This window comes from Hypomesus transpacificus, chromosome 23, assembly GCF_021917145.1.
Source record: "Hypomesus transpacificus isolate Combined female chromosome 23, fHypTra1, whole genome shotgun sequence".
Classification (NCBI taxonomy): Eukaryota; Metazoa; Chordata; class Actinopteri; order Osmeriformes; family Osmeridae; genus Hypomesus; species Hypomesus transpacificus.
Window position 1 is genome coordinate 19526976 of NC_061082.1, and position 14675 is coordinate 19541650.

The window sequence follows — 14675 nt, forward strand, 5'->3', positions numbered from 1 at the left end:
GATGGATTGTTCCAGTTATCTCCCTGAGTGTGTAGCAGCAGCCATCCTGAGACACGGTGTGTCTGGCCCAGCCTCTCCCTCCTCCTTTATAAGCAAGGAGAACCTGCCACAGCCCCACTACTCTCCCGTCAAGCCTCCTGTTAGCCCCCAGAGGCAGTTAAGGGACAGGCAGAGAGGCAGTTAAAGGACAGGCAGAGAGGTGGTTAAGGGACAGGCAGAGAGGCAGTTAAGGGACAGGCAGAGAGGCAGTTAAGGGACAGGCAGAGAGGCAGTTAAGGGACAGGCAGAGAGGCGGTTAAGGGACAGGCAGAGAGGCAGTTAAAGGACAGGCAGAGAGGTGGTTAAGGGACAGGCAGAGAGGCAGTTAAGGGACAGGCAGAGAGGCAGTTAAGGGACAGGCAGAGAGGCAGTTAAGGGACAGGCAGAGAGGCGGTTAAGGGACAGGCAGAGAGGCAGTTAAGGGACAGGCAGAGAGGCAGTTAAGGGACAGGCAGAGAGGCAGTTAAAGGACAGGCAGAGAGGCAGTTAAGGGACAGGCAGAGAGGCAGTTAAAGGACAGGCAGAGAGGCAGTTAAGGGACAGGCAGAGAGGCAGTTAAAGGACAGGCAGAGAGGCAGTTAAGGGACAGGCAGAGAGGCAGTTAAGGGACAGGCAGAGAGGCAGTTAAAGGACAGGCAGAGAGGCAGTTAAGGGACAGGCAGAGAGGCAGTTAAAGGACAGGCAGAGAGGCGGTTAAGGGACAGGCAGAGAGGCAGTTAAAGGACAGGCAGAGAGGCAGTTAAGGGACAGGCAGAGAGGCAGTTAAAGGACAGGCAGAGAGGCAGTTAAGGGACAGGCAGAAAGGCAGTTAAAGGACAGGCAGAGAGGCAGTTAAGGGACAGGCAGAGAGGCAGTTAAAGGACAGGCAGAGAGGCGGTTAAGGGACAGGCAGAGAGGCAGTTAAAGGACAGGCAGAGAGGCGGTTTCCTCCTGTTGGGGGGGTTGAAGATCACACCAGAGTCCTCCAAAGTTTGGGATCTTTTGATCCACCTGGATGAAGTCATGTTTTCTTGGCAGGGATTTAGCATGGATTTACAGAAGTCTCTCATCACATTAAACTTATTTTCAACTACGTGTTTTCTTCATTGTAGAAGTCTGATATTATCACTTGCTGTGTTTACCATATGCGTACAATAGGGAGAAGATACTCACATACCACAGGGCTCAACTGTGGTTGTCATGTGTTCAAATGTCAGTGCATTACCCTCATCTGGTAATCCTCATTGTGTAAGGAGAAAGCCTTTGTCCAGCCGCTATTAAAAGGGTTAATGATCCTGCCTAAAACAGTCGTCACTTGAAATGGACACAGTCAGTGTGGCTTGTAATTATTTGTATTGAAGATTTATGGATGTTCCTTATCTTCGTTTATCTATAATTTACAGGCCCTTAAGCGCCCCCATTTTTTCATGGTTATGTAGTGTCAGTTCATGTTGATCAAGTGTAAAGCTTTTCCATTGATTGCAAAAGTTTGTGTGATAACCAAAACACAAATGATGTGATAACCACTGGAGAACAATGTACTAAATCCACATGTGAAGAAATTGAGAAGCACTGATACAGAGCTGGAGAGAAAATCCTGCAATGTCCCTGCCAGATTGTTTAACGTTGTTGCTGTCAGGTGGCATTTAAGGGAGACACTTAGGGGAAATTTATTGTCATGTCTCTCTCTCTCTCTCTCTTTCTCTCTCTCTCTCTCTCTCTCTCTCTCTCTCTCTCTCTCTCTCTCTCTCTCTCTCTCTCTCTCTCTCTCTCTTTCTCTCTCTTTCTCTCTCTCTCTCTCTCTCTCTGTATCTCTCTGTCTCTCTCTCTCTCTTTGTGTAAATGGAGTACACTATGAAAATACCTCTTATTGGTCAGGGAGTATAGTGAAATGTTTCATGTTTGGTCAATTAAACTTAAAGGCAGTTTACATGGACTCTCCATTCATTACTACTCTACAATCCTTACTTCTATGAATAAAGTAAATAGTTGTACTTATCTGCACCTTGGAGCTGCAGTATGGAATCACTCAGGGACACCAGTGCTTTAGGGTGAAATCATTTATAATTGTGCAGTTTTTTTCCCCTAGACCATGGAAGAAGGTGGGTTTAAGATCATTGTGGGTGTATGAGACAGAACGTGACAAAAGGGGTTGGAATAGAGACAATCAGATGGTTATACGAAGCTGTAATCAGCATAGAAATATAGCTGAACGTATGTGGTGCTTCACATTCTGGACTTCTAACCATTTGACCGTCAGTTGTCGAGCCTGTGACCTGTGACCTTAGCGCTGTAAGGTGTGTGAAGGGCGGGGGGAAGGTCTTGTATGGACTAGTTGAGGGATCCTGCAGGTTCCTGCCAGCTGTGTTCGGGATGGGGGCCCTTTGTGCTGCAAAGCCGGAGGCTGAGAGGAATCAGAGAAGAGCCGCTGACACGTAAGAATGTTGCACTGAATAATGGTTTGCCAGACGTTTGCACCAAACACCTCTCTCCTTCACTCTGACTGGTGACAGCTTTTACTTTCACGAAATATATGAATGGAAAAGTCCACCATGGTAGTGATATTTGTGGTGATTGTTTCAGATTCTGTGTTGTTTCTGCATTATTCAAAGAAAGATCACAAAAAGATAGGTGCAGTCTGTGACCTTTGACATGCACCGATGATTTCGTTGGTCGTGGATAAACAGCACTTAGAGGACCTTCTCTTTCATCTAAGAACACATAGAAACACACAGAAAGTCAAGCTGTGGCCCACATTGCAAGCTGTTCAAACAAAGAACTTATTTTTTAATGTAAATTATTGTCCTACGGTTATTGTGTTTGGGATACTACAGGTAAAAACCCATATTTTTGTTCAGTTTGTCAATTTGGATATTTTTTCATATTTAGGGTTCCTCCGGTAGGAGGGAACCTATAGACCAATTATCACCCCACGTCACACAACTGTCAAGCAGTCTCAACTGCGTGTCGGTTGCAAAAGACGAACTTCTCCCCGGTCTATTACACTTGGAGTGTCGATCAGGTCATCATATATCTCTGGCCACTGAATTGCAGGGCTTGATACTAACTTTTTGAGGCTCTTGGCCTTTGGACGAATACATTTACGTTTCACTTGTCTATGCACAAAAGTCACTTGACCCCGATACCCTTAAAAGGCCTGACCAAGTGATCGGGCAAAACTAGCCTGGCTAACGGAGGTCGCTTTCTCAGGCAAATGACGAATGAAACAGGCACGGTTAAAGAAATCCGAGATGCTGGCTATCTTCATCAGGCTCGTATCTACATTAGGCAGTCCTCCTTGACATTTCTGTTGTAGAATGGAGTGAAATACAACATTGTGCACACTGCCAGTGAGCGAGTCTGACTGAGGCTAACGTCTAAAGAGTGTAACGGGGACGCAGTCTCACTCAGATTGCCATATTGCCAAAAACCTAGCTTATTGTTGCCCCTGTTAGCTGCTGGGAAGCTGCTGGGAAGCTCCTGTTAGCTACTGGGAAGCTGCTGGGAAGCTGCTGGGAAGCTCCTGTTAGCTGCTGGGAAGCTGCTGGGAAGCTGCTGGGAAGCTGCTGGGAAGCTGCTGGGAAGCTCCTGTTAGCTGCTGGGAAGCTGCTGGGAAGCTGCTGGGAAGCTGCTGGGAAGCTCCTGTTAGCTGCTGGGAAGCTGCTGGGAAGCTCCTAGGAAGCTCCTGTTAGCTGCTGGGAAGTTGCTGGGAAGCTGCTGGGAAGCTGCTGGGAAGCTCCTGGGAAGCTGCTGGGAATCTACTGGGAAGTTGCTGGGAAGCTGCTGGGAAGCTGCTGGGAAGCTCCTGGGAAGCTGCTGGGAATCTACTGGGAAGCTCCTGTTAGCTGCTGGGAAGCTGCTGGGAAGCTGCTGGGAAGCTGCTGGGAAGCTGCTGGGAAGCTGCTGGGAAGCTGCTGGGAAGCTGCTGGGAAGCTCCTGTTAGCTGCTGGGAAGTTGCTGGGAAGCTGCTGGGAAGCTGCTGGGAAGCTCCTGGGAAGCTGCTGGGAATCTACTGGGAAGCTCCTGTTAGCTGCTGGGAAGCTGCTGGGAAGCTGCTGGGAAGCTGCTGGGAAGCTCCTGGGAAGCTGCTGGGAAGCTGCTGGGAAGCTCCTGTTAGCTGCTGGGAAGCTGCTGGGAAGCTCCTGGGAAGCTCCTGGGAAGCTGCTGGGAAGCTGCTGGGAAGCTCCTGTTAGCCGCTGGGAAGCTGCTGGGAAGCTGCTGGGAATCTGCTGGGAAGCTCCTGTTAGCTGCTGGGAAGCTGCTGTGAAGCTCCTGTTAGCTGCTGGGAAGCTGCTGGGAAGCTCCTGGGAAGCTGCTGGGAAGCTCCTGGGAAGCTGCTGGGAAGCTGCTGGGAAGCTCCTGGGAAGCTGCTGGGAAGCTGCTGGGAAGCTGCTGGGAAGCTCCTGTTAGCCGCTGGGAAGCTGCTGGGAATCTGCTGGTAATCTGCTGGGAAGCTCCTGTTAGCTGCTGGGAAGCTGCTGTGAAGCTCCTGTTAGCTGCTGGGAAGCTTGTGGGAAGCTCCTGGGAAGCTGCTGGGAAGCTGCTGGGAAGCTGCTGGGAAGCTGCTGGGAAGCTCCTGTTAGCTGCTGGGAAGCTGCTGGGAAGCTGCTGGGAAGCTCCTGGGAAGCTCCTGGGAAGCTGCTGGGACGCTGCCGGGAAGCCCCTGTTAGCTGCTGGGAAGCTGCTGGGAAGCTGCTGGGAAGCTGCTGGGAAGCTCCTGGGAAGCTGCTGGGAAGCTGCTGGGAAGCTCTTGTTAGCTGCTGGGAAGCTGCTGGGAAGCTGCTGGGAAGCTCCTGGGAAGCTGCTGGGAAGCTCCTAGGAAGCTCCTGTTAGCTGCTGGGAAGTTGCTGGGAAGCTCCTGTTAGCTGCTGGGAAGCTGCTGGGAAGCTGCTGGGAAGCTGCTGGGAAGCTCCTGTTAGCCGCTGGGAAGCTGCTGGGAATCTGCTGGGAAGCTCCTGTTAGCTGCTGGGAAGCTGCTGTGAAGCTCCTGTTAGCTGCTGGGAAGCTTGTGGGAAGCTCCTGGGAAGCTGCTGGGAAGCTGCTGGGAAGCTGCTGGGAAGCTCCTGGGAAGCTGCTTGGAAGCTCCTGTTAGCTGCTGGGAAGCTGCTGGGAAGCTGCTGGGAAGCTCCTGGGAAGCTGCTGGGAAGCTGCTGGGAAGCTCCTGTTAGCTGCTGGGAAGCTGCTGGGAAGCTGCTGGGAAGCTCCTGGGAAGCTCCTGGGAAGCTGCTGGGACGCTGCCGGGAAGCCCCTGTTAGCTGCTGGGAAGCTGCTGGGAAGCTGCTGGGAAGCTGCTGGGAAGCTGCTGGGAAGCTCCTGGGAAGCTGCTGGGAAGCTGCTGGGAAGCTGCTGGGAAGCTGCTGGGAAGCTCCTGTTAGCTGCTGGGAAGCTGCTGGGAAGCTGCTGGGAAGCTCCTGGGAAGCTGCTGGGACGCTGCTGGGAAGCCCCTGTTAGCTGCTGGGAAGCTGTTGGGAAGCTGCTGGGAAGCTGCTGAGAAGCTCCTGGGAAGCTGCTGGGAAGCTGCTGGGAAGCTCCTGTTAGCTGCTGGGAAGCTGCTGGGAAGCTGCTGGGAAGCTGCTGAGAAGCTCCTGGGAAGCTGCTGGGAAGCTGCTGGGAAGCTCCTGTTAGCTGTTGGGAACCTGCTGGGAAGCTACTGGGAAGCTGCTGGGAAGCTGCTGGGAAACTCCTGGGAAGCTGCTGGGACGCTGCTGGGAAGCCCCTGTTAGCTGCTGGGAAGCTGCTGGGAAGCCCCTGTTAGCTGCTGGGAAGCTGTTGAGAAGCTGCTGGGATGCTGCTGGGAAGCTCCTGGGAAGCTCCTGTTAGCTGCTGGGAAGCTGCTGGGAAGCTCCTAGGAAGCTCCTGTTAGCTGCTGGGAAGTTGCTGGGAAGCTGCAGGGAAGCTGCTGGGAAGCTGCTGGGAAGCTCCTGGGAAGCTCCTGGGAAGCTGCTGGGAAGCTGCTGGGAAGCTGCTGGGAAGCTGCTGGGAAGCTCCTGTTAGCTGCTGGGAAGCTGCTGGGAAGCTGCTGGGAAGCTGCTGGGAAGCTCCTGTTAGCCGCTGGGAAGCTGCTGGGAATCTGCTGGGAAGCTCCTGTTAGCTGCTGGGAAGCTGCTGTGAAGCTCCTGTTAGCTGCTGGGAAGCTTGTGGGAAGCTCCTGGGAAGCTGCTGGGAAGCTGCTGGGAAGCTGCTGGGAAGCTGCTGGGAAGCTGCTGGGAAGCTGCTGGGAAGCTCCTGGGAAGCTCCTGGGAAGCTGCTGGGACGCTGCCGGGAAGCCCCTGTTAGCTGCTGGGAAGCTGCTGGGAAGCTGCTGGGAAGCTGCTGGGAAGCTCCTGTTAGCTGCTGGGAAGCTGCTGGGAAGCTGCTGGGAAGCTCCTGGGAAGCTCCTGGGAAGCTGCTGGGACGCTGCTGGGAAGCTCCTGGGAAGCTGCCGGGAAGCTGCTGGGAAGCTCCTGTTAGCTGCTGGGAAGCTGCTGGGAAGCTGCTGGGAAGCTGCTGGGAAGCTGCTGGGACGCTGCTGGGAAGCCCCTGTTAGCTGCTGGGAAGCTGCTGGGAAGCTGCTGGGAAGCTGCTGTTAGCTGTTGGGAAGCTGCTGGGAAGCTGCTGGGAAGCTGCTGTTAGCTGTTGGGAAGCTGCTGGGAAGCTGCTGGGAAGCTGCTGGGAAGCTGTTGGGAACCTGCTGGGAAGCTGCTGTGACGTGTCACCTTGAAATGCCAACTGTTTCTTAACTTTTGTCCCAAATCTGACCAAAAACGAATACTCATATCACTGAATCGGAGTACAGCTAGATAATCAGGGTCAGTACCCTTGGGTACCCAGCATGCAGTGTGGCATGTCAAAAAACGCAAAGACTTCTAGAAAATAGTTTGCTTACAACAGCTGTGCAGGGGATTTCAGTTGTTGTGTTCATTCAGTTAGATGTTTGTAATGTTAATGTTTGTTAGTTAATATAATCTTGTCACCCTGATTGTTTATGTTGTGTAGTTTAATAGGACGAGAGAGTCCGTTGCTATACTATACATCGTTGATTTCACAAGTAGCTGAGCCTGAGCTCTGCCCAGCCCTGTTTCTTACATGACTATTATAAGTTATGCATTGATGGATATTCTGGAATAAGATCAACAAAAAAATTATTTCAATATCTTATAAAATGGTTATCGTCTTTCTATTCATAAACTCTCAGCGGTGGGTGTGTAGCAGAGGCTAGAGAGACAGACTTGTAACCTTATGCTCATGAGTTCAAATCCCCATTCAGCCTATTATTGTTTGCCAAACAAAGTAGTCGTGCTATCTTTTTGTCCAAGTCTCAATCTTCTACAGTGTACATGTTTATAATATTTTGCCATTTTGCGGAGGAACCCGTATCGCTGCTTGCAGCTATATTTTGGTTCTATAACCAAAAAAGTTTCATAACATGCCACAATTATAGCCAAAAACACTTTTTATGATTTTATACAACTTTCGCTAAGTAAACAAAACCTTAAATCATGGTCTGTTACCATCTTTTATTGTAATTTGTCTCAGCAAGTTAAGAAATAACTTAAAGGAATTGTATATTGTTGGAAAGCTTATTCTCTCAAGCATATGGCCAAATCATATTTTGCTATTTACCCTTTTGTCATGGCAGTAAGGGGGGGGAACACAGAGCAATAGAGAGAACCTGTTCTAACACTTCTAAATGTTTAACAGCGATTTTCTCAAAATGACATCTAGCACAAATGTCAAGCTAGACAACTCTTGGCTCATAATAGATAAAGCCACATAATTTTACATACTGCTTTGTACTTGGAATATTTAGACATGTTCAGAGGGATTTTGAAATATATTTTGTCAATCTCATTTTATGTGGTGTTATACAAAAAAAGAGGCGAAAACATTATTTTTTAGCACTCGTCAAGTGCATTTCAACATAATTAACAGAAAAAAACATTATCTTGACAAAACCCTCTGAAAAATTCTAACCAATGAGTAATTGATCCTATTAAAACAAACCAAAAAGTTCAGACTTCATCTATGATGTAGTTGCCGTGCTCTACATTATATGCAAATTAGCACATACTTAATGAGAAAACACGTAATTTGCATAATTCATGTGGTAATGTTTCATTCTGATAGAAGAACAGGATTGTTTCCCCCTATTCACCTGTAATACCTCCCCTTAATTTTTTTAAATTATAATTCTTGCATTCAGTATCTGTGGCCAGTGTGCATTTTGCTTGGTGCATATTGTCTACCTGTCTTAGCTAGATGTGCTTTGATTCATTTCTCTGAATGTTGTAAATCTGCACATAACATCCAATAATTTTTTGGGGAAACCTACATTAAATTAATAATCACAATTATGAGTAGGCACAAATTTTTTGTAAATTGCTTTGATTTATTGCAGTGTAAAAAACAACACACAGTATGTGACACTGTGAGGTTTGCTGAAAGAAATGCTGTTGTAAGTACTCATCCAGGTGTGCTTTAAAAAAGAAAGTGTCTAACAGGATGGCATTATGCAGCAAAACCTCCAATTATTTAGTCTGATGACTGTTATCCTATCCCTCAAAAATGTTAAAGAAAGGTTTTTCCAGCACACTGCCATTATCAGTTACAGGACTGTGACTTATTCAGCCTGTTAAATTATTATAATTATTGGTGTTGGTTGTATTATGCTTATCAATATACATTTACAGAACATCTATTCCATTAAAATATGATCTAAATATATTTATTTCGGTTGCTTGACAATACCTTAACTTGCCAGTTGTTATTTTACTTGTAACAGTGTAGGGCTCTCTAGTGGAGCAACAATCTCTGATCTTCAAACATAGACGCATCATGGACAATATTGATGAACACTATAGTTGCAGAAAATTCTTCAGATATGTTTTGTCTTATACTGACTATGAGTGATTGTTAGACACCTATAACCAATTGACCTGTACAAAGCACAACAGACCCTTCCTTTCTCAGGATTACCAATCCCGACAGGGTATCATTGCTATCCTGGGAATGGATTAACTGTCGGGGGACCACAAGCTGATAGTAGCACGTGGTCTAATGATGCAGTGCTTCTTCTGGCAGGCTCTCCTGGTGGCTGAAGTGATCACAGGCTGGGCCAGTAGGGTACTCTGAAGGAGACCAGCGCAGCATTCCAGTGTCCTTGGATGTAGGTAAATTGGTGTATGAAATAATTTTTACTTCAACTTATTTGCCTGTAAATAAATGTACTAAACATAACTTACTGTAAATCATTTGAATTTAATAAAATGCAAAACATGTTGCTAGAATCTTTTGTTTTCCAAATGCATTACCAGCTTTGCACTGGTTTCATTTTAATTTAGCTATTTTATATTGAAATGAACTGGTTTTCTTTTAAGGAGGTATCAATCTTCAGCCCATGATGTGACGCAGCTTGGCATTCAACTCTTTTTCCTTAGTAAGCATGTCGTTGCTGTGCTCTTTAAAGGCTTCAAAATCCTACAAAAACAAGGGTAAACACCACTGAGCATGTTTCCTCTGTAGTGACATGGTATGAAATCAGTCTGTTTCTCCACACTTGAACCAACCTTTCTGAGCTGGTTACATGTTTGAACAGACTGATCCAGACTGTGCTGAAGAGCCTTCACTTTGAGATGTGCTGTCACGGCAGCTGCCTCCCTCTCAAACCTTGATGGGAGAGAGTTTGACCTTATAAATGTACGTCCCAATACCTGTTTTAACTTCACTGTTATTGTTTGTGCTAACCGCTTCTCTGCTGCTACCCTGCTGCTCTCCTCCTCCTTCCTCCTAGCCTCCATGAGCAGGACTTCTTCCTGTTTGTCCTGCAACGAAATACATTTAACAAAATGTTGAACTTCACAGTATCTGCCTGTGGAAGTTATTCTGGAACGTTGTGGATAATATTTCCTGTATCTGTTAGTGGTAGTTATTGTAGAACATTGTGGATAATATTACCTGTATCTGTTAGCTGTAGTTATTCTAGAGCGCTGTGGATAATATTATCTGTATCTGTTAGCAGTAGTTATTCTAGAGCGCTGTGGATAATATTACCTGTATCTGCTTTCCTCTTTGTATGGATAAATTCAGTAATGTGTCCTTCTCCTTCACTAGGTGTTCTACTGTTTCTTTCATCTCCGTCTCTTTCAAAGAGTAATTCTCTCTTGCCTTTCGAAGTTGTTGGTTTAATTCTGATGGACAAAAGCACCATCAACGTTTATGGAAATGAGTGCATTCACCTAATATCTTGAATCAAATGTTATTTGCATAGTCAATGATCTTGTCAGATTCACCTGTGCACATATTTGCTGCATCAGTTAGCTGTCTTTGCACGTCACGTAACTGGTTAGTCAAAGAAGTCTCCTTTGACTGATGGCGTCCTGTAAGTTCCTGATGGGTTGCCTGAATGCCATCACATGTGTCCCTGTATTGTAATCATTACTCATTAAGCATGCATATTGACAGTGGAGCTAATTTAGTAGAAAACACACTGTGGTCGATATAGAACACTTAAAATTTGAATAGTCAAATAATCTCTGGTGTAAAAATAGGTTTCCTTACTGATACTTGTTTTGAAGAATTCTGTGCTCCTCAACAAGTGTGTCCATGTCTGTTGTGAGCTTCAGAATAACTGCCTCTTTTTCTTCTAACTCTTGAGAGAAAAGTGTATTGTTCTCCTCTCGAATTTCTTCGTTTTCTTGTCGAAGTTTGGTGTTTTGTGTTTTATACTCGTCCTTAAAAATAATCATGGCTTGATGATTACTGGCCAAATCCATGAATCTTTTCTCTAAGTAGGACGACTTCTTTCTTTCACCCTCAAGCTCTGCACATACATCTGCTCTATGGGCTTCCAACTCTGAATTTATACTTTCTAGAGCCTGACATCGAGATAGCATCTCGTCTGCTCGTTGTTTCAAAATACAGATTAAACTTGACTGCTCATCTATCCTGGAGCGCAGCATCCCTGCCTCACTCTTGTCATCTTTCGAAAGACACCGGAGTTTCTCCAATGCCCTGTGCACATCTTCCACGTCCTACAGAAGAGGATAAGTAGACAGTAGATCCTAAATTGAAATGCAATAGCCAACGTGATTGATCAATATGGTTGATAGTAATAGTAGGCAAATGTTATACAAATGACCATCAATAGTTGGTCGTTTATAACAAAAGCTTACTTTAGTGAAGCTAGCTAGCTACAGTACAGGTACAGTATTCTATCTCTGCAACTGTACCAGACAGTTGATCAAATTGACTAGGAATTTTAGTCTACCTGTTTAGTGTCAGTAAGCTTCGTTTTCAAATCTTTGGAATTTCTTTGAGGTGATGCCATGCCGAAAGCCTAAAAAATGACTCAAAACGGTTGTTTGGTTGCCTTCAACTCGTCCTTTGTTTTCTCCCAGACTGAGAGTGCAACAAAGTTTCAGCTGTTGCTATTGGCAACTGTTTGTAGTATTGCATGAATGCGATCTTTTTTTCGTTCCATAACAAAAACGTAGGCCTATAGATGAAATCCGTTTAAAAGCTGCTAATACACCTAAACAATGTTGTACACGTTTATGTACTTAATATTTTATATTCTTAAATTAGCAATACAAAGCAACGGCGGCTCACAACGGGGTGTACTATTTAACCTCTAATCCGTCGCGTGGTGGGGCTGTCGTGCTACTATTGAGCTGTTGCTAGCCTACTTTTCAATTCATCATTTTATTCATTAGCCTGTGTGAGTAGGATGTGTATCATTGACATTCAGATTTCTTCCTGTCTATGAGACCAAGGCCTTGAATACAACTGTAAGACTTGTGGCAATTAGTAGGCTATAGGCCTAGACTAATTTTCCCAAAATATTTGGATAAAAGATCAAATCGTTTTACACAAAGGTAGTAGCCTGTAGCCTACTTACACAATAAGTAGGCTACAGTATACTAAACTAATCTATCTCGAAAGTGCTAAACTCGATAGATGAGTAGACTAATTCGGGGCATGGGACACTTTACTTCTCCCCTGACTGTCGTACTGAGTCTTGACCCCGTGCAATCCCGTACCGTCACTAAGGTCACCCCGAAGCTGAATAACATTGTATCAGAACTAAGTGCAACAAGTGGAGCTATATATACAAGTCACAACTCCTTAACAATTTATTTCCCAAAGTTGCTAAATTATGTAGCGTTCCAACCTTTCTATCCGGCTTACATCCCACGTTTTAAACTCACGTAACACATGATGACCAAGGTTAGGGATATGGTTCAGGGGGACGGGGGACGGACAGACATAGTTTGAATGTCTGTTTTTAAAGGGAATTTTTGTCAGAATATTTTATGGAATCTTGATTTGAATATGATAATTGTGTTCTTATAGAAATAGACACAATCTTATGTGTACGTTGAAGCTGCTCTGCACTTGCTTTGTCACCCATTAAGTAGGCTATATTATTGTAGCACTTAACGCGATGTCAAATCACGCGCAGATGAGACAGCCTGGGCAATGGAATGGCATTATGCAGATTCCAGGGCTGGAGGTTTAAGGGTTTTTATCCGGAGGGCCGGGCTAGGGGAGCGTCCTGTCTAGGGTTTTGTAAACGCCCCTTTTCATCAACTTGCGGGACAAGAGAGAGAGAGGCAAGCGCTGGCATCCCAGTCCCCAGAGCACCTTCATCTGCCCGGCTTCAAACGGAGCTGGACGGACCGGCCGGGACCCAGCAACAGAATGTGGAGAACACTGCCAATAAAACTTCTCCTTATATTTATTTTGTGTTTTATCCGGTGCCAGTCTCAAGGTAAGGCCAGCAGGTTTACATGTATTTATTTAATGGCCTCTAGCCAGTTTGATTCACTGTGAACCAACATAGTTGTAGTGATTCCATCCCATTGATGGAAAGCACTTGTTGCACTTCAGAATAGAACGTTGACTGGCACAAGGAAGATACTCTTTCATACTTTCATTATTTTTTTCTATTGATTTGAATTTCCAAACAACCATACAATTTGAAATCTAGAAATTAGATAGGCTACACCAGATGGCCATTGGATACATTGTTATGGTTCAAGACACTGGTGTTCCCCTTGGTTCCTCAGTAAACTGAAATTATCCCTATTTATTTAAAGCAGTTTTTTAAAATCAAAGTCGACTGTAATGTATTTTCAAAGGTTTAGTACAAAAGCCTTCCACAGACAGATTGGAAGTTCTCCTGGAGAACTTTTGCCTGAGCTTTGCCGTTGCTAGGTAACAGGAGGAAGCATGTGACTTCCAGACAATCTGTGCGGACTGCAAGCTACTGGTAGAAACCTTATTTAGGACAATGTAACAGTTTGACAGGCGTGACATGTTAATAGAAAAATTATTTGATACCATCTTAATAAGTACAATCTCTCTGATTAAATTACTTCTCTAGGTTTTTTTAACCAGCCTATATGCTGGTTAAATTAGTGTCTTTCACATTGGTGAAGCCTCCAGAGCCTACTGCTCAAATTGTAATCTGCTTTCTTTTTGCCCAACCCTTAGTATGTAAGCTCCTTAGTGTGAATCAAGCAACTAATTACGCTGCAGCTGCTGCTGAAAGCAACCATTTCTACATAAGTAACAACAGGCATACGTGTAAACAACAAGGGGAAAGTCTTCAACCAGTAGTCATCCGGCCGCCTCTTCACTACAATATTTGTACTTTCCTATCTAACCACCTCCTGAGTTGGTTGACTCGCATTCCAGGACAAAAGAAAACAATCTTAATTTATAATCTGATGCTGTATTGTGTTTGTCACTTTTTCTTAAATTAGCTGGAGTGGTAGGGAGTTTCCACAGTTTCAAGCCAGTGCTTTCCCTGAGTGTAATTGCTTTATTATTTAATAGCAGGTGTTCTCATTGGAGAATCAGGCCTACCTTTGATACAAGTTACTGAACTGGGTTACTGAATGTGTCGGCCTATATCGCTACAATGGATTTAAACATTCAGGCTACAGACCACGTTTCAGATTATAACAGAAAAAGAGACATTTGGACATTCTGCTCTGACATGGGTCCGTTTGCGTCCAGCTAAGGGACATGGTTCTTGTTGATCTCCTCAGAAATGTGAAACAGGAATGGTTGATTTAATCCAGATTTATTCACCCTGCGTTTGAGAGGAAATGACCAAAGAGCCTTGATGCAGTCAGACAGGTTACTTTCTTTAATCCATTGAGCCTAATTTCCGTTGGGTCCTCGAGAGTATGGGTTCACACACTTTCTTTTTTGCTTCGTCAAGGTTTTTCGAAAGGTAGTGTAGTTCAACTAGCTGACTGTTTAATGTGTAACTTCAATGTCAAGTCGTCAATGTGTTGATGTGTTGCAGAGTGCCTGCGTTGGCACAAATAGCTAATGAAACCCGTTTTCAGGTGATTAATGGTTAATAAGTCATACTACTAAGGTCCTGTATGGATAACCCCTCTCATGGTTAGTTGACCATCTCTTGCTTATGTGCAATTATAGATATTCAAAACACATTTTCTGCTGACCAATTATCTGATTTTTTTTTATTTTTTTATTTTTTTTACCATAATCATTAGCAAACAACAGTGTATAACAGGTTATGTTAAAACCATAGCTAGGCCTGATTGGCACACATAGTTCAGTTGTACTGGCACTTTTCTGAAGATGATGATAATGTATTAGGAAATGGTAGTGCATCAATTGAATCACTGTCCAACAACACA

General features: G+C 45.2%; 2 protein-coding genes across 2 annotated transcripts in view; one reads left to right on the top strand and one right to left on the bottom strand.

The window, feature by feature from the left end:
• Window positions 1–8429: 8429 nt before the first annotated feature.
• zgc:172182 (coiled-coil domain-containing protein 89) lies at window positions 8430–11393 on the bottom strand. Its single transcript, XM_047046955.1, has 7 exons — window positions 11264–11393; window positions 10555–11027; window positions 10287–10417; window positions 10048–10184; window positions 9742–9818; window positions 9564–9663; window positions 8430–9474 (listed from the first exon to the last, which is right to left on the bottom strand). The coding sequence occupies exons 1-7, from the start codon at window positions 11321–11323 to the stop codon at window positions 9388–9390; spliced, it is 1065 nt and encodes a 354-aa protein (XP_046902911.1). The 5' UTR covers window positions 11324–11393; the 3' UTR covers window positions 8430–9387.
• Window positions 11394–12685: 1292 nt separating this feature from the next.
• lrp2a (low density lipoprotein receptor-related protein 2a) overlaps window positions 12686–14675 on the top strand; it is a 56643-nt gene continuing 54653 nt past the window's right edge. The window contains 1 exon segment of the mRNA XM_047046898.1: window positions 12686–12766. Within this exon segment, the coding sequence (XP_046902854.1) occupies window positions 12697–12766 (70 nt within the window). The 5' untranslated portion in view covers window positions 12686–12696.

Coding starts and splice junctions, on each gene's coding strand:
- zgc:172182 (XM_047046955.1), bottom strand. CDS start 11,323: ATGGCATCACCTCAAAGAAATTCCAAAGATTTGAAAACGAAGCTTACT. Junction 9,819..10,047: donor AAAGAGGAAAGCAGATACAG/GTAATATTATCC, acceptor ATTTCGTTGCAG/GACAAACAGGAAGAAGTCCT. Junction 9,664..9,741: donor AGGGTAGCAGCAGAGAAGCG/GTTAGCACAAAC, acceptor TCTCCCATCAAG/GTTTGAGAGGGAGGCAGCTG.